Genomic DNA, 20,267 nt, shown 5'->3' with positions numbered 1-20,267 from the left:
GTGGGGTTATATCCTTCCTGTTTGGCCCTGTCCGGGGGTTTCTTCGGATGGGGCCACAGTGTCTCCGGACCGCTCCTGTCTCAGCCTCCAGTATTTATGCTGCAGTAGTTTATGTGTCGGGGGGCTGGGGTTAGTTGGTTATACCTGGAGTACTTCTCCTGTCTTATCCAGTGTCCTGTGTGAATTTAAGTATGCTCTCTCTGATTCTCTCGTTCTCTCTTTCTCTCTGAGAACCTGAGCCCTAGGACCATACGTCAGGACTACCGGGCATGATGACACCTTGCTGTCCCCAGTCCGCCTGGCCTTGCTGCTATTCCAGTTTCAACTGTTCTGCCTGCGGCTACGAAACCCCTACCTGTCCCAGACCTGCTGTTTTCAACTCTTTAATGATCGGCTATGAAAAGCCAACTGAGAGACCTGAGCCCTAGGACCATACGTCGGGACTACCGGCCGTGGTGACTCCTTGCTGTCCCCAGTCCGCCTGGCCTTGCTGCTATTCCAGTTTCAACTGTTCTGCCTGCGGTTATGGAACCCCTACCTGTCCCAGACCTGCTGTTTTCAACTCTTAATGATCGGCTATGAAAAGCCAACTGAGATTTATTCCTGATTATTATTTGACCATGCTTGTCACTTATGAACATTTTTGAACATCTTGGCATGGTTCTGTTATAATCTCCACCCGGCACAGCCAGAAGAGGACTGGCCACCCCTCATAGCCTGGTTCCTCTCTAGGTTTCTTCCTAGGCTTTCGCCTTTCTAGGGAGTTTTTCCTAGCCACTGTGCTTCTACACCTGCATTACTAGCTGTTTGGGGTTTTAGGCTGGGTGTCTGTACAGCACTTCGAGATATTAGCTGATGTAAGAAGGGCTATATAAAATAAAATTGATTGAATTGATTGTACATACAATCTACTCTTGAGACGCTTTTTGGATACGAGAGCAGGCTATTTCTGTGACATAGTTGAGTAACTTCCACAGTTCTGTCATGGTCACAAGCTTCAACATGAACATGTGACACATCATGGCCTCTTCTTACATGCTCAGCAAAGTAAGGATCAGGGCAAGCTCCCAGATGTCTCCCTCGTTTCCTGTGTAGAGGAAGTTGGGTCCATAGCCTCTCTTTCAGTACTCATCTAGAAGGACACAGAGCATGACAATAGTCAAAAGTGGGCATGCAGGTTGGACAGAATAAGATAGGTCAGTATGAAGTGTGTGAAATGTCAATTGATGGATGCTCATTGCTCACCTGTGATTAGGTACTGCTGCTCATAGGTGCCATTGCCCATGCTGTTGAAGTTGAAGTGGTCCAGTATTTGGGGAAAGTATTTATCTTTAAACTGGGGTTTTGGGTAATTGCTGTGCCCATGATTCTTGACCTAATAAGCATGAGATGTTCAGAGGAAAACACCTGTGTGGAAGCCCCTGCGTCTTGGAGTAGAGGGAGAGCAACAAAACAATGCTAATAAACCACAGAGTTGGCATCTTGAAAGGCCTGTTTGTGAAAGCCTCTGCAAATAACTGTTTTTATGAAAAGTTAATTGTCTGAATCACATAACATAGGTTTGTTTATTGACCTCTGAATCCAGGCAACGTATTGGGCCCTGTGCACACTGGGAGTTGTAGTTCTTTCAATCGACTCAGCTGTGAAGTCCTAAAAGGCACTATCACAAGGGAGACACACTACTAAATATTGCCCCACTAAGGTATCCCATTATGGCAGCTACAGCATCGGACACATGGGGGAATAAATTAATTTTCAATATTTGACTAATTTGTCCAGATACTGTCAATAGATACCAATAAGATGTGAATGTTGGTGGGAAAAAAAGTATAGTCTTTGAAGACAATGTGAAAATCTCTGTAATTCATTAGAGATGACTGTTGAGTGTGAAAACTCTCCTAATAACGTTAAGTATCAATTTGGAGAGGCATGTCATGATTGTTTGTCTCCCTCCCTCCCTCCCTCCCTCACACACGCACGCACGCACGCACGCACGCACGCACGCACGCACGCACGCACGCACGCACGCACGCACGCACGCACGCACGCACGCACGCACGCACACACACACACACACACACACACACACACACACACACACACACACACACACACACACACACACACACACTGTCGCTTTCAGTTTTTCTGTATCAGTATTATCAATTGAGTTTGATTGTGCTTGCATGGTTGCAGAGTCCAAATTGGTCAACTACAGCAGACTGGGTTTAGTAGACCAATGTTTATATATTGAGATGAACTGTAAGACTTGGTATACTTTACAAGGTGGAGTTATTACCTCCAGTCAATTGATTTTCAGAAAGCAAAGACCACAGAGGACAAGTTCAAATCAAGATGCAATGATGTCTTTTATTATAAGATTTTTTTTATTTCTTTTTTTTTACAGATTGACAGTCAGGTAGAGGAAGAAAAATACATTTTATGCAAATTACAACTTTGCAGGAAGGTAACATTTTATTGCAGTACTACAGCCTAGGATTTCAATGAATAAAATGGAGAACTTATACCATTCAGAGTGTCTCACAAAGTATCAGGGAAGGACACGATATAGAACCAGGACACCTCAGTCTTCCTTTTTACAGAGTAAAAATTCATCCAACAATGGTCCAAATAGTAATCTGTGAATTATTTTGTATCACAGAAACAGTCAATAAATAATACTTTTATAACGCCTCAATATTTATGTTATTCTTTATCTGTAAGGGCTAAAAATATCTATATTTATGTTGTTTGTATACATCTTTCAGACTTCTTTTCCTCAGTGATACTGAGTAAAATATATGTTCTGTATGTATATATATTTTTTTATTACTGTGGATCATTGTGAAACCTCTTATCCGAATGGCATGCTTAAGACTTAAGATTTCTGAAACAAAATCCTGCTTACAAGGGAAATGCATATTCATATTTACATTGAAACACCAGCCACAGGCTCAAACAATTGGAGAGCGAGGGAAAGTTCATTTCCAAATGATCCCTCAGAATAACATCTGAAACATTTTGACCACCTGGCCATTTCTTGAACGACTAAAAGTAACAAGGGACACAAACTTACAGAGACTCGAGCCCAGTCTATTAACTTATCTCCAAGCTTGCGTTATGCTGTACATTACCCCACCATACTCCCTACCCCCAACTTATACAAACGCATGCACGCGCCACATACATTCAAACAATCAAATCAAGAAGCTTATGCTCCATTGATCCAATAACTACCTACACCTACGAGCACCTAATTTAGCGGAATCTTGCTTTTGGTCAGAGGACCTGTTTGAAATGTGAACATGGGAACCAGCTAATGTAGTATATATACTATTCATACATACAGCATCCCTGACCACAAATGGGAAAAATAAGACTGACGTCTATGAACGTTTGCTCTTTCGACAAATAAATGCAGTTCTTGAATTCACTAGAGTATTTAACAAAACTCAAACACATTGACATAACACTGGATTTAAGAATGTGCTCTATAGAATGCCTTAAATCATGGTTGTTTTTACAAGATTATATATATATATTTAAAAAAAGTACAAATATAAACAAGATATTGATGAAAAATTTGATGAAAATTAAAAGGCAAAAATTCTACAAAAATAAATACCCAGTGTACGTCAGAATAACTTGGTATACTGCAGACAAAAGCACTACATAAAAAAATAAGCTAAGCTAGAGTATGCCTACAAGTTTCACTTTCTTTCCCCTGACTATGGCCTGACACCTTGGATCCAACATTTCTGTAAGCACATGAAAAAAAAAAGTATAAATAAGACATTAATAAATAAAAACAGAATGAATAAAACATAGGTAATTCTTACTGTTAGTATAAAAGCATTTAAAAAGATCCTTCGGTCAAATCAGTTCATAGCTCTGTCTTTTTGTTCTGTTTTCTCAAGAGTGCCTTTTCATACAAAAATATCAAAATCAGTCCATCTTGTCATAACGATACAGTTCTCTACTTAAACTGGTCGGGGATATGTCCGATCTGAGACTGCATGCTGCTGGTTGGTGGACTCGAGATGCCCTCCGACCAGTCAGACATGTTAGAATGCGGGGAGGAGCTGGACCATTGGTCGGGAGACCCGGGGGAAGGGGTCAGAAAGGGGTGGTCGGGGACCTGTAGCTGGTGGTTGGGGGTGTTGTCCATAGGGCCAGAGTAGCTGTGCTGGGAGGGAGGGGTGAGGTACTGGGTGCTGGGCAGGTTCTGGCTCATGATCTGGGTCTCCTGGGGTAGGATGGTGTGGATGGGCATGGAGCCCTGGTTCCCTGTGCCCTGCTGGAGCTCTGAGCCACTCAGCTCACTGCTGATGAAGTTCTGGCTGATGGAATTGCCACTGGTGCCAGTATTAGAGTTCTGGTGCTGCAGCTGGATGCTCTGTTGCTGTTGCTGCTGTTGGAGCTGCTGCTGCAGGTTCTGTTGGTGCTGCATCTGCTGCTGCATCTGCTGCTGGGCCTGCTGCAGAAGGTGGGGCTGCGAGACCAGCCGGGTGTTCTGCAGGCCCTGGTAGCTCATCATCTGGGACAGGCTGGTGGTGGGGAGCCCGTTGTGGAGAGAGGTCATCATGCCTTGCTGCCCACCCCCCTGGTGCAGACCGCCCTGCCCCCCGACAGGACCAACCCTCATGGGATTGAACTGGCTGGGCTGGCCCATGCTGGCATGCATCCTGGAGAGCCAATCACACTGGCCATTCATGCCCCCCGAGCCGTTGGAGCCTGACACGGGAAGGTGGGTGAGACGGGGCGGCAGTGGGTCGAACTGCATGTGTGCCAGCTCCTGCTTGTTGGGCATGCCCATGTGGTTGACCCCCATGTGGGGGTCGGACATCCCCTGGAGGTGGTTGAGTGACATGGACGGGGACTGCTGGAAGGGGGACGTCATCATGGGAGGGGACGCCACGTCAGAGATATACCCGTGTGGAGACTCCAGGGAGTCCACAGGGGACAGAACAGCTGAGCTATCCAGCAGACTTCCTCCCTTACCATCCTGGGAGGCTTTCTTCTTGTTCTTCATGTCCTTGCCGTCCTTGCAGCCGATGCCCTTGGCACTGGGCTTGCGGGCCTTCTAGCCCTGGACCTTCATGCTGCCCAGATAGCCGTTGGGGGAGCAGAGAGGGGGAGACAAGGTGGTGCCCATGGAGTCTCCATGGGCATGGCTGTGCATGGGCGGGCTGCGGACCAGGTTGTACTCGTCCATGAGACGGACAATGTCGTGGTGCATCCTCTCTTGCGCAATGTCTCGGGGCAACCGGTCCAAGTGATCAGTTATCTCGCGGTTAGCAAAGTGCTCCAGCAGGACCTTGGCGGTCTCGTAGCTTCCTTCCCTGGCAGCAAGGAACAGAGGGGTCTCCTCCTGAGGAAGACACAGACACACAGTGAGAAACATGTTTACAGTGGGCCACAGACAGACCGCTCTTTCTTGCAAAATAGATTTAATCTCAGTAACCACGTTTCCATCCTTAGTTTTTATGCAAGTAAAGTCATACCATGTAAAAAAAAAAATCACGACAGTTGTGATGGAAATAGGACGTTTCGGTACAATTTCAGAAATGCCGACAGATAATTTGTTCGTTCGACATGGTGGGATCTTTTTGTGTTGGTAAAAGTAATTATGTGAGAAATGGCGGTGGAAACGCCATTATAACCATCATATAGAAGTAAACTTCACGCAATGATATAGTGTGTGGTCCTCCCACTACGACTCGGGAAAGCATGCAGTTTATTAGGCTACAGATGAAATAAGATATGATGAACTTCACAGGGTGGTGAATGTGCAAGGTGATGAGCTTGATGTTCCTTTCCAATAAATATCGAGGGTCTTATTCTGGGGACATGATGATCGATGCTTAGCTGCTGTTGATAAAACAAGTTTACTGGAGAACGGAGACCAAGTAGAGACTTTTGGACAAGGTGGATAATTGTATAATAAAAGGCAGTTTATTCAGAGGTAAAGATATCTGGAATCACGTGCACGGACCCGTTCGTCAATCTCGTAGGGAGATATCTGAGAGAGCCCCTAAACATTGTGTGCTGACATTTTATACAATAAAATGAAGTAGGTTGATTCTAGTAGTTCTGATCTTCTGATTGGTCCTGATGAGTTGGGCGAGGTCCCCTCCAGGTTAGTGTCACTGTTGCATTGGCTCTGAGTCGGGTTCTCTGTCTTCAGATGTTCAGCCTAAGAGAAGAGGATTTGTGTGTGTGTGTGTGTGTGTGTGTGTATGTGTGTGTATGTGTGTGTGTGTGTGTGTGTGTGTGTGTGTGTGTGTGTTTATCAGTGGTGTGTGTGTGTGTGTGTGTGTGTGTGTGTGTGTGTGTGTGTGTGTGTGTGTGTGTGTGTGTTTATCAGTGATGATGTGTGTGTGTGTGTGTGTGTGTGTGTGTGTGTGTGTGTGTGTGTGTGTGTCCTCAGAGCAAGAACTCGTGAGTTGGAAGAACTGAGAGACCTATGGCGTGGGTGTTGTCCATAGCCACCTGCTGATAAGGCTGACAAGATAGAAGTCTTTTGTGCATTGTATTAAATACAAAGGCCCAACACAAGATGGGTCATGCACAAGATTTTAGTCAGACCAAGCTATAACATTATATATTTACTACGACAAATCCCTCTCTTCACGTCTCCCCAGAGACGTGACCAAGTAACAGTAAAGAAGGAAAGCTTAAGACGTGACACAAGCTAACAGTGTAATTGGCAAAATAGGGAAAACTTTATCAGAAGATAAAGTTTTGATTCCCCCTCTTCACGTCTCACAAGAGACGTGACATAAAGCTTAAATGCTGCAATTTGGCAAAATAGGGAAAACTTTATCAGAAGATAAAGTTTTAATTCCCCCTCTTCATGTCTCACAAGAGACGTGACACAAGCTTAATAGTGCAATTGGCAAAATAGGGAAAACTTTATCAGAAGATAAAGTTTTACATTCCCCCTCTTCACGTCTCACAAGAGACGTGACAAAAAGCTTAAATGCTGCAATTGGCAAAATAGGGAAAACTTTATCAGAAGATAAAGTTTTACATTCCCCCTCTTCACGTCTCACAAGAGACGTGACAAAAAGCTTAAATGCTGCAATTGGCAAAATAGGGAAAACTTTATCAGAAGATAAAGTTTTACATTCCCCCTCTTCACGTCTCACAAGAGACGTGACAAAAAGCTTAAATCCTGCAATTGGCAAAATAGGGAAAACTTTATCAGAAGATAAAGTTTTACATTCCCCCTCTTCACGTCTCACAAGAGACGTGACAAAAAGCTTAAATGCTATTCATCATCCAGATATCCTTGGTCAGCATCGTCAATAGCAAGCAAAGGAAACATCTGACCGTTATCTGCAGGATGTGGATCAATAGCGGTGGTTATAATCCTGGTTGTCAGCGTCCGTATGCATGGAATGCAAAAGCATCCACAAAGCACTAGAATTGCAGCAAAAACAGAGATGGATACAAGTATAGAATAATAATATAATAATAATAATATGCCATTTAGCAGACGCTTTTATCCAAAGCGACTTACAGTCATGCGTGCATACATCTTTTGTGTATGGGTGGTCCCGGGGATCGAACCCACTACCTTGGCGTTACAAGCGCCGTGCTCTACCAGCTGAGCTACAGAGGACCACAAGCGTTTTATATTTAGAAGAAACAAGCGTTTTATATTTACCAAACGCATCCATCCAAGAGTCCCACATTGAAGTATCCACCCCTGAGTGGCTCTTCATTTTGCCATTAAGAGTTCGTAACCCTTCCAGGGCGACAGTCAAGCTGCCATCTGTGGCTGTATTGTTGGGAATAAAGGTACAACATTGTTCACCAAACATAGCACATACTCCTCCTTTTTCAGCCAGGAGCATGTCGACAGCAATACGATTTTGGAAAGCCATGAGAGAGGTTGCAGCCAACTGGCCATGCACCTCCTCAAAACCTTGTTGTGTCCAATTGCCTAATTTTCGAACATTAATGTATGTAGTTAATTCTATCGAGTTTTTATTAATGGTATAACAGTCAGCACCCAAAAGACACTAACTGTACTCCATGTACACATGTTCAAGGACAGTTTCACAGACAACAAAGAGAGAGTGTTTTTATCAGCCTGTTATGTGAAACAATCCATATCAGTACAGTGCTCCTCCTTAATGCATTCCTTCCAAGCTATTCATCACATACAGATCCGATTAAAAATAAAAGCCAACAATTTTATGGTGTCACTCTAAACAGAGTATAATCACCCTTAAGAATAACAGGATATGGAAATTAAATCACAACATTTAATGTTTATAAAAAAAAACACTATTCCTCCCCTACACCTAACATGTACTGAGTTGGCTACCAGCCACCCAGGAATCCTTTACCTTCACATCAGGAAGAATAAACAATCACAGTGGTTAGAAAAAACATAAGGTAATAAATGAGCAAGAACTGAAAATAAATGCGTGTATGTATTTTACTAGGCAAAACATGGATCATCCAGCTTGGTCTCAGAGTCAGTAGCAGAGTCACCTGCATCATCCTGGGCCGGTAACAACAGCATCATACCTGACGCCTGCACCACTCCTACCACTGACCTCCTGAGACAGGGGACGATGCAAGCAGCACAACACATTAACAGCAAAAACACAATTACTAGGGTCAGAAATCCAGTAACCACAATAGAAGAGTACTCACCAAACCAGTCACTCAGCCAGGAAATAAGGCAACATCCACAAAGAACAAGTATACCCATAGAGGCCATAAGTTCACCCAGAATAGTCACAACAATAGTTTTCCATTTACCAAATATGTTATCAAACCAACCGTCTATGGAGCTATCAATACCAGAGTTCTCAACCAGTTCGTTCTCCAGCGTGGTGATGGTCACTCAAGCGCTTTGGTCACGGGCCCGTCCGGTGCTATATTGTTGGAGATGAAAGTACAGCACATATATCCAAACAGAACACAAACCCCGTCCCGCTCAGCCAAAAGCATATCTAAAGCTATTCTATTCTGCCATGTCATTAAGCTAGTTGCCGCTGTCTGCTCAGCTAATCCCTTTATTGCATCACGAGTGTGGTTTATAAATATTTTGCTGGTTATATTAAATATAATTTATCCAATCTACAGTTTTATTAATTGTTGACCACCAGAAAATACTTGATTCAAACCCAGCTGCGATCTGATTGTGGATCCCATCAATATATATCCTTTCATCAAAGGATCCCGGGAGGAGGTCCTACTTTCTATGTGACAACTCACCAGTCTCTGACACGTTTGATTGTTTGCGTATGTAGGTGAGTTCACAATCAGTTATCACCACACATCCATCAGATGTCAGCACGGGTCTGGTTTTTTGGCTCCTAAAATCCTCTCGCTGCAACAAAGAGGAGAGATTAGTCATGGTCTCTTTAGGTGTGACATTCTCTGTGTGGGAGCAGGAGCTAAAAGGCCCTACCCTGTATCCTATCCTTACTAGTCCTAGAAAAACAATTAGAATCCCCTTTGACTTCAAACTGAGGCAACCCAGGTCGGGATGACTTTGTTATCGGGGGAAACAGATAGTGCAAGTTACCATAAGACTCTTTCACCACATTCCCAGGTGGCTTGCATGGAGGAAAAACCTGACAGAGAGTTAAAGCCTGTCAAGGGGAACGGAGTAGTTGTTAACCCTGGTTTGGCTGTCCCACAGGCAAAACAGTCCTCTTTAGACATCGTTTTTGCCATATACTGAATCCATTCCAACCACAGGTTAAGATTTCTATACCCCGTTTCCACCTGTACTACTTCCTCCAGGTCTATAGTTTTGCACTATCTTTATCACAGCCCCGGTCTCACTACCTCCCTCAGAGAGGTTTACTCTAGAATTTCCCCTTTCCCTACGTCTAGCTGTCTCCTATGCCTTTTCAACTTGTGTTAGGTTAACTACCACTTCTGGCTGAAACAGGAGGGTCCGTGTGTGCTAGGAATATGGCCCCCACAATCAGACAGCTACCTACCGTCGGGAGACCTGTGAATCCCCACCCTTGCCCTGAGAACATGTCAGATGCCAGAGGCCAACCCATTGCTTTACCTTCTATCGAACTCACACAGGGATGATCAGACAGGGTAAGGGAATATTCGTTAAGGAGCCAACCCCCGAGCCCTAGTGGTAATCGGATCTTTCTCCTAACTCTGTGTTTGTTCGCCAGGTGTAGCTGGTTTTGCCTTTTTACAGTGTGTGACATGGACCCAGATGGATCTCTCAGCTATTCTGCTGGCAAAGGCAGTACTTGGTAGGGCCCTTCCCGCCAGGCCTGATTCAGTCTCCTGGTTAGATAGAGTGGGTCACCTTCTCCTTTAGTTCACCTGTGGGGCACAAAACCTCTGACATACAGGTGTGGTTAATAAACTATCATACATGTTTTTTGTGTGTTTTTTTAAAGTATTTTGTCCTCTCCTTCGTATATATTTAATATTTAATCCAACCATCCCCCTCTTTGACACATGATTTGGCCATGTGTCAATATTACCACCTACCTAAACAATCACTTTAGTTAATATTGGTATTTCATTATCCAATTGCCATTCCTCCACTCTCTCTTCTGTTATTTATGGTTCAAATCAAATATATTATTACCAAATTATAATCTTCTTCACAATTTTCACAGTACTATAAATTACCCTCAACTTAGTAAAATAAACTATCTTAAAGTCCTCCTCTCATGCCTTTAGAATTTACTAGTGTGGATGATTAAAATAACACCAGAATGTTAAAACAGAGTTCAGAGGCCATTGAAATCATTTAACGAACTGTTTAATCCCATAGTATACTAAACAATTACCATTATTCTAAATATTTCATAAATGTTAGTTATCCCAAGTGTTCATTAAGTCCTCATGACATTCATTCTCATAAGAAATCATATATACCCCAAACTCAGCCAAAACCTAAAAAACTCCATAAAATTCACTGTGTGCTTCTCTAAGACCTATCACCCTTGACCTGCTGAAAACCCTCCAAAATTGAAACAACAAGGCTTTATAAACATCATACTAGGTGTGTTGTTTTCTAAACTTCTTATCCCGTCACTGGCCGAAACCAGCAATGTATTCTTGGCGCTGACTCAGACTTATCTCTGATGTCCCTCCCTCGTACACAAAGAATTTTCAATAATTTATTATTAGGAATTATTTCGCAAAAGGTATTATTGTTTTTCAGTTATTCGAGTTATTATATATTTTCCCAAAAGGTATCAGAATCGCCCTTTTGGAACAATATATTAACAAAATCGAGCGCTTCTAAAATAATTATCAATTGTATCCTAGGAATTATTTTGCAAAAGTTATTATTGTTTTTCAGTTATTCGAGTTATTATATATTTTCCCAAAAGGTATCAGAATCGCCCTTTTGGAACAATATATTAACAAACTCGAGCGCTCCGAAAAATAATTATCAATTTAATTTTAGAATTTAGGGAAATACCAACACCACAAGAGGGAAAAAGTACAAGTCAGCTTTCAGCGTAGCGGCTGCATAACATGCCGAATAGGACTCGGTGGTCCTCTTAAAAGTTATCAACTAGTTAGTCTCATGAAACGGCCAATCTTACACAACATTCAGGTTAACATTTCAACATTTACATTTTGCATTACATATCAGCATCAACACATTAATTCAGTTTGAGTTCCTCACAGTACATCTAGTTGAGTGCCAAGTCAACCATTGCCCGACTATCTGAACTTGTATTTTTATTTTATTTTATTGATTCTCCTCAAGGAGACTCCCAGTCGTTTAAACCATTCAACTGGCGTCTAGTCGGGAGAACCTTTTCTGGACTTGGATTCTCACGGAATTAACTCAACCCGACTATCTGAATCTTTTTATCAAGTCACCAGATCCTTCTCTTGTGGATCAAATAAAAGGGTCCATTTCTTGTGAACCAAAACCTCTGTAATAGGCTCCTCACTAGAGAGCCACACTTCAACAGAAAATAAAAGTCGGTCCTTCTCTTGTGAACCACTGTAACTAGACTTCTTCTCTTAGAGTCACATTTCAACAGTAAAAACCTAAGATTTCAGATATCAACAGTAAAAATAAAAGGGTCCTTCTCTTGTGAACCACCACCTCTGTAACTAGACTCCTCACCTAGAGAGTCACATTTCAACAGTAAAAATAAAAGGGTCCTTCTCTTGTGAACCACTGTAACTAGACTCCTCACCTAGAGAGTCACATTTCAACAGTAAAAACCTAAAGAATTCAGATATCTTTACACATGTGCCTTTTGAGTCATAATAGATATGTTATAAATTTAACAGTAATCCATACTCACGCTCAGTACTACTGATCTTAATTTTGGTTTATCCTATAATACAATATGCAGATTTTGTTTTAACAGGTTCTGCTTACCTTTGTATTGACGGCCGTCTAGATCAGTTTCCTGAGGCGAGCTGGATTCCCGGCTGCTCCTGCGAACAGGTCACCCGTCCTTTCTGATCCGTCTCATACTTGTCTCCTTTCTCTATCAACTTTTATGGACCGAATTCAGAGAAGAAAACCATCCTCTGCTACCAATTTTGTTGATAAAACAAGTTTACTGGAGAACGGAGACCAAGTAGAGACTTTTGGACAAGGTGGATAATTGTATAATAAAAGGCAGTTTATTCAGAGGTAAAGATATCTGGAATCGCGTGCACGGACCCGTTCGTCAATCTCGTAGGGAGATATCTGAGAGAGCCCCTAAACATTGTGTGCTGACATTTTATACAATAAAATGAAGTAGGTTGATTCTAGTAGTTCTGATCTTCTGATTGGTCCTGATGAGTTGGGCGAGGTCCCCTCCAGGTTAGTGTCACTGTTGCATTGGCTCTGAGTCGGGTTCTCTGTCTTCAGATGTTCAGCCTAAGAGAAGAGGATTTGTGTGTGTGTGTGTGTGTGTGTGTGTGTATGTGTATGTGTGTGTGTGTGTGTGTGTGTGTATGTGTGTGTTTAACAGTGGTGTGTGTGTGTGTGTGTTTATCAGTGGTGTGTGTGTGTGTGTGTGTGTGTGTGTGTGTGTGTTTATCAGTGATGATGTGTGTGTGTGTGTGTGTGTGTGTGTGTGTGTGTGTGTGTGTCCTCAGAGCAAGAACTCGTGAGTTGGAAGAACTGAGAGACCTATGGCGTGGGTGTTGTCCATAGCCACCTGCTGATAAGGCTGACAAGATAGAAGTCTTTTGTGCATTGTATTAAATACAAAGGCCCAACACAAGATGGGTCATGCACAAGATTTTAGTCAGACCAAGCTATAACATTATATATTTACTACGACACTGCCGTTTGACAAATACAAATACTCTCGCTCTTATCCATAATAATCTCATCATGTAGACTAGCCTACCCACACTGTATCTGCGAGCTGCTGGCTAGAGCGCACGTAACAAAACCAGATTAGGCACATTTGCTATTTAACGCAACAGTTTTTGTGACAGAACTATCGGTAGAGTTGAAAATGTGATGGAAACACACTGAACTTCCGATCTTTTTTCGGTAGATGAAAATGTAGGATAAAAAGTACTGTACATTTGTGTGCACTACGTCATCACGCACTGATTTTTAATCGCAACAAGTCAGTTTGGTGGAAACACACCACTGGTGGGAAAATATGCATATTTTCTTAATGCGGATTTTAGAATATTTGCATGAAAATGTCGGCAATTGGATGGAAACCTAGCTACTGAGAATAAACTGTATAAATAAAGGTTAAATGGAAAAGCAATGTAGCTTCAACACCCCGTCCAAGATCCCCTACTCAGATGTGAACATTGGGAAGGGTACGGCCCACCCCCCTCGATGGACATCGGACAGCACTGTTGCTGAGGTCACCAGCATCCAGCTGGAATTTAGGGAGCTGAGTCGCCTCACTCAGGACACACGCTACCAGGTAAACCCAACGACAACACAGTATCAGGATCTGTTGGTAATATTCATACCAACACTCAAAAGCAATGTTCTAATGGCAGGACTCGATTCATGTCAGCCTTTTGTTCAAGGTTTGATTATTCAACACTCTATCAATCATCTCTGACGACATTAAACAGACTTATTTCTCCTTCCCCTTCTTCCTTATACAGGCTGCAGTGGATGAGGTCATGCAGAAAGTCCACAAGCTGGAGGGGAAGCAGGACGGCCTTGTCCCCATGTTCATCAACACCAACAGCGGCCAGTTTACCCATTTGGGGATGTTCACGCTGGGCGCACGGGCAGACAGCTACTACGAATACCTCCTCAAACAGTGGATCCAGGGAGGCAAGAAGGAGACCAAGTGAGTCGAATTCCTTAATTCCTGGACTTCTTTTCTAAACACATTCCGGTCTACTTTTCTCAAGGCTGTATATGAGGTTTAAGCTGACGCTAATTCTCTGAGTCAGGTCTAGCCACTCAAGTCCTACTCATCTTGTCTAGGGTCCCTGCTAAGTACTGGGGGCAGGCAGCAGAGTTGTCACTGTTCTAGCTTGCTGTCATGTTTGACAGCAGAGCTGTCCCTCACCTGATGTAACTGACACGACTTTAACAGCCCCGTCTCTCTGTTACCTGCAGTCCTGGACAAGCTGTGTGGATGTGGCGGAACAGCTGTATGTCGTATCAGGCTGTGCATAAGACTGAAATATTAATGACTCTTGTCTGGTGATATTTGCTGAACTTCATGCACAACTAGGTCTTCAGAGCTGCTTTATAAAACATTTATCCTCAGTTGGAACAGCTCTCGCAGACCCAGCACAGCTTGAGGACTTTGATGCTTGAGGACAGATTGAGTTATTGTACTATGTTTAAAGTAGTTCATGAAGTTGTATATATTTTTTCTTGGCTCAGTGCTGTATGAGTTGGTGTTGACGGTGGATTCTATGGGACACGTATAAAACAATAACAGAAAACTACGCAAGTACCATTAAGCTGACTATTCTTCTCAGTATTTGTATAGTTATAGACCATATTCCTTTAAGTCAAAGCAGTGTTGTGTTATACAGAGCAGTACAAATAAACTGATGTGCCTGGCTGTAAAGCTGTGGTTATATGGGTGTTCCTCAGGTTATGCTCCAGAGTGCTTGGCTATAAAGCCGTGACTGTGTGTTCCTCAGTTTGCTGGAGGATTACCTGCAAGCCATGGAGGGAGTGAAGAAGAACCTGCTGAAGAAGTCCTCTCCGAACAGTCTGACCTTCGTAGGGGAGCTTTCCCATGGCCAGTTCAGCCCCAAAATGGTTAGGATACTGACTATGCACACCAGATGAGTGTGTGTGAAAAGGCTGCTGTTTTCTCTAGATTGTGGACTCCATTCTGTAACATGGACAGGGTAGTTATCCACTGACTCCCCCCTCTGTATCTGTGTCAGGATCATCTGGTGTGTTTCCTCCCTGGGACCCTGGCTCTAGGGGCCTACCACGGCCTGCCAGCGGACCACATGGAGCTGGCCAAGCAGCTGATGGAGACTTGCTACCAGATGTATGCCCAGATGGAGACTGGCCTGAGCCCTGAGATTGTCCACTTTAACATGCACGAGGGCAGCATCAGAGATGTAGACGTGAAGGTAGGGATGTGCACTGAACAACACTCACAGCAGAGATATGGTTATAATCAATACCCAACTGAAGTGCTATTTGGTTCCTGACAATTTATTTCACTGTTGTAAAGTGTATGTTTTTTTGATGCAATTGATATGATTGTTTCTCGTGTGTGTGTGTCATTTCCTCAGCTTGCAGACAGACACAACCTCCTGCGCCCTGAGACGGTGGAGAGCCTATTCTATCTGTACAGGTTCACTAAAGACAGGAAGTATAGGGACTGGGGCTGGGAGATTCTCCAAAACTTCAACAAGTACACGAAGGTGAGAGAGCACAGTCACTAACCAGCCTAGACTACTGTTAATACTGTAAGTAAATGAACTCGCCTGGTCCCAGATCTGTTTGCATGACAAAAAGAGTTGGCAAGACCGCACACTGATCTGGATCCAGGCTACTGAGAAATGCATTGTTTGAGATATTGTCACATGCTGTTAAAGTTAATGATAAATCTGTATGTGTTAATTGAGTGAGTATTCCCCAGAGATGATGGATCCTTCTCATAATACCATGTGTGATGGTCTGTGTCTCACCAGGTTTCTACTGGTGGCTACACGTCCATCAACAACGTACGGGACCCAGAGTACCCTAGCCCCCGGGACAAGATGGAGAGTTTCTTCCTGGGGGAGACTCTCAAATACTTCTACCTGCTGTTCTCAGATGACCCGGAGCTGGTCAGTCTGGACAAGTATGTGTTCAACACAGAGGCCCACCCCCTGCCCATCTGGCCCACTGCAGAGTGAGAGATACACAGGGCAAGTCAACGTGACGCACATATACAGTAATACATCACAGCTCAGGGCTTGGCTAACACCAAGATATCTTGTTATTCCTTTTTATATATCTCAGTGACTCAAGTTTGGGTCGGTTTACCCTCTCCCAATTTGAAAACTCTGGAAAAATGCCTATTTTTTAAAGCCGGAATTCATTGTTTGTTTAGTGATTGTTATATCCATGGGGGATATCAGCAGTGTTGGGGTGAGATTGAGGTATAGTAGCTTTGTTCTCTTTCTGTTCTCGCCACATTGCTGGTGCGGGGCCTGTCTGTCCTCTGATAATGACAGTTGTTTAGTCTGAAGGAAGAGTGGAAAACATGAGAGCCAGCCAAGCTGTGTCCTTGGCTCATCGTGGTTATTTCGTGCACCAACACTAGAACATATGAGCGTGACTGGTCTCCAAGCTGTGTCTTAGTCGGAGGCAGCAGCAGCCTGAGAGGAAGTGGAAGTGCTAGTTTGGCAGAATAGGGCGCTAAGTGACCAAGTCCCTATCATGGAATGATATAGTATACTATGGTATAAATCACTGTAGTGTATACTGTAGTATTTACAGTTAGCTATATTATAAATACTGTAGTAAAGGAAAACAGTAGTATACTGTTGTATTTACTATAGTGTTTTTGTTTTATTATCATTGACATAGAAGGGGAGGCTTTCTCCTTCAGGAAACCTACTGGAGAAATACTAATGAAGCACATTTTCCATAACCTGGCTGGGGTCTGAATGGAGAGTTCAGAGCATCTACTCTTTTCTATAACCTGTAGGGAACACAATCTATGATCTATACATGGCATGTAGGTTTCTCACTTATGGGTGGCACAAATTGCATTCTTAAGAAATGGTTTATAAAGATTTTGAAAAGAGAATCAGTCATGTCAGGAATAGAATAGTCTGATTTAATTGCATACTGTGAACCTTTATGTGTATGGGGACTACAAGCACTTATTGTTTCATTTCCTTGTGTTTGAATTCGACTGACTCAGCTGCTATTATATTTAATGAATATTACGTTTTCTTTTTCCTTATTTGTCATTATTTCCTTTATGTTGTGGTGTCAAACTAGTGCAAGTTGGAGTGGAAGTTTGGGTAGTTTTAGTTATACCAATATGTTTGTGAGATTTAAGCTGAATTTAGTTAATATAATTTGAATTAATTTGTATTGTATTGTGGTATACTACAGTGCCTTCAGAAAGTATTCATTCCCCTTGACTTATTCCACAATTTGTTGTTACAGTCTGAATTAAAAATTGATTAAATAAATGTATTATCTCACCCACTGACACACAATACCCCATAATGACAGTGAAAACATGTTTTTAGACGTTTTAGCAAATATATATATTTTTTCAATACATAAGCATTCACACCCCTGAGTCAATACATGTTAGAATCATCTTTGGCAGTGATTACAGCTGTGAGTCTGTCTGGGTAAGTCTCTAAGAGCTTTGCACACCTGGATTGTACAATATTTGCACATTATTATTTTCAAAATTCTTCAAGCTCTGTCAAGTTGGTTGTTGATCATTGCTAGACAGACATTTTCAAGTCTTGCCATAGATTTTCAAGCCGATTTAAGTCAAAACTGCAACTCGGCCACTCAGGAACATTCAATGTAATCTTGGTAAGCGACTCCAGTATGTATTTGGCCTTGTTTTAGGTTATGTGAATTTGTCTCCCAGTGTCTGTTGGAAAGCAGATGGAACCAGGTTTTCATCTAGGATTTTGCCTGTCTTAGCTCTATTCCGTTTATTTTTAGCATTAACTCCCTAGTTCTTGCCGATAACAAGCATACCCATAACATGATGCAGCCACCACCATGCTTGAAAATATGAAGTGGGACTCAGTGATGTGCCCCAAACATAACGCTTTGTATTAAGGAAATAAAGTTAATTTCTTTGCCACATTTTTTGCAGTTTTACTTTAGTGCCTTCTTGCAAAAAGGATGCATGTTTTGGAATATTTTTGGCATCATGGTGAAATCCCTGAACGGTTTCCTTCCTCTCCGGCAACTGAGTTAGGAAGGAAGCCTGTATATTTGTATTGAATGGGTGTTTTGATACACCATCTATAGTGTAATAACTTAACCATGCTCAAAGGATGTCTGCTTTTTGTATTTTTACCCATTTATCAATAGGTGCCCTTCTTTGCGAGGCATTGGAAAACCTCCCTGGTCTTTGTGGTTGAATCTGTTTGAAATTCACTGCTCGACTGAGGGACCTTCCAATTATCTGTATGTGTGGGGTACAGAGATTAGGTAATCATGTTAAACACTTATTGCACACAAAGCAAGTCCATGCAATTTATGTGACTTGTTAAGCACATTTTTACTCCTGAACTTATTCAGGCTTGCCATGACAAAAGGGGTTGAATACTTGACTCAAGACATTTTAAACTCAGGCTGTAACACAACAAAATGTGGAAAAAGTAAAGGAGTGTGAATACTTTCTGAAGGCACTGTATATCTGGATAGGCTGTAGCTCCCGTACTTCACCATCATTCCTGTAAATATCTATTGCGAATGTAATATGCACATTTTCACTCTGATGATTCTATTTGTAGTGGTCTTTTATTTAAGAGTTTTTGAGACCACATTCAACATCCTAGGTGTATAGTGTGAGATGTAGTTTTCTTCCCATTTTCAATGTTCAGCTCTCCCCTCCTTCAGTGTTGTTTCACTTGTGCCTTCAACGTTGCTCTGGACAACATTATGAAACTATTTTGACATATCATTCATAAATTGCTGTTTTGTTATTGAAATGTATATAGTTGCTGTGGATAGTTGTGCAACATTTTTTTTTTTTTACATATTCAGTGTGTGGTTGTGGAATAAGCAATGTCATTTTCCAACAGTCTTTCAACCATATGGATATACTTCCATAACTTTCAAACTATGCATAAACTTTATAGTACATATCATGAAACTAAGGGCTATCAGCTTCCTTTCCCTCTTTCACATCTCTGATCAGTTAGTATACTGCTGGTCGGATTTCTGATTCCTTTTTTAGAACTCAGATGTTTCTCAAAATGGATTCTAAACTTTTATAAACCAAAGATATACTGGTTATTACAATAACTGGAACCTGGAATTATTCTACCCATTCTGTGAGGAATGACAAAATAAGCCATTTTCCTAAGTCATGTTTTATAACAATGAAAATTAAATACTATTGGAGATTTTGATACAGCATCTGGAGTCAGCTGCTGCCTGCTGACAGCTGTTAGTTAACCAAGGTCAACAGCGTGTTAATACTGTCTTGGTTAACCAAGGTCAACAGCGTGTTAATACTGTCTTGGTTAATCAAGTCTGCTGTTCTGATTCACTCAGCCCTCAAGCTGTGGAGGAACATTTTATTTCGAACCACTAATGCCATATACCCAACTGTGGCACCCGCCTGGGACCTCAAGGCAAAATAAGAAATATAAATAAGTTATTGTATTTTTCTTGCAATATTGTAGATATTTGCAATCAATGTATCACATTGGTCAGATTCTTGCAATATTGTGGACATTTACAATCAATGTATCACATTGGTCAGAATCTCTTCATTTCAATTAAACTATGCGCCTGTGTCATTTGCGACAGTGTATTTCGGAATAGCCTGTGTGATGAGAGACTGCAATACCAGTGACTCAGCTGGAAAGTAGTACACCCATGTCTTGATTTAATTATCTTTCAACTTGGGCATGAACATGCTAAACCAAGGGCTGGGAGCTAATGGGACCAGTGTTTCTGGGTCTATGAACTGTTTAAATCATGAACTTTCAAAATGTGTCACAAATCATGTCACTTGGTTTACGATAAAACGATGGACCTGCTTTAATTTTGTATATGTCAACATTAAAACACTTATTGAACAACATTTTACAACTCTGTCACTGTCGATCATTACAATCCATGTTGAAGGCATTTCATCTGTATCTGTCCCTCTCCATTTTCA

At 42.1% G+C, this 20,267-nt stretch overlaps 1 protein-coding gene across 1 annotated transcript; it reads left to right on the top strand.

Moving 5' to 3' along the window:
- Positions 1-13,703: 13,703 nt before the first annotated feature.
- Positions 13,704-20,189, top strand: LOC311145037 (endoplasmic reticulum mannosyl-oligosaccharide 1,2-alpha-mannosidase-like; the record flags this gene model as incomplete). Its single annotated transcript, XM_084181235.1, has 6 exons — positions 13,704-13,880; positions 14,071-14,261; positions 15,076-15,196; positions 15,328-15,522; positions 15,688-15,819; positions 16,090-20,189. 6 exons carry the CDS (start codon positions 13,704-13,706, stop codon positions 16,294-16,296), a joined length of 1,023 nt encoding a protein of 340 aa, XP_084037361.1. The 3' UTR covers positions 16,297-20,189.
- Between the last annotated feature and the right edge of the window lie 78 nt (positions 20,190-20,267).

Source organism: Coregonus lavaretus (genome assembly GCF_964263955.1).
Source record: "Coregonus lavaretus genome assembly, chromosome: 17".
Taxonomy (NCBI): Eukaryota; Metazoa; Chordata; class Actinopteri; order Salmoniformes; family Salmonidae; genus Coregonus; species Coregonus lavaretus.
The sequence above is the reverse complement of the archived record's forward strand: the minus strand, read 5'-3'. Positions and strand labels throughout refer to the sequence as shown.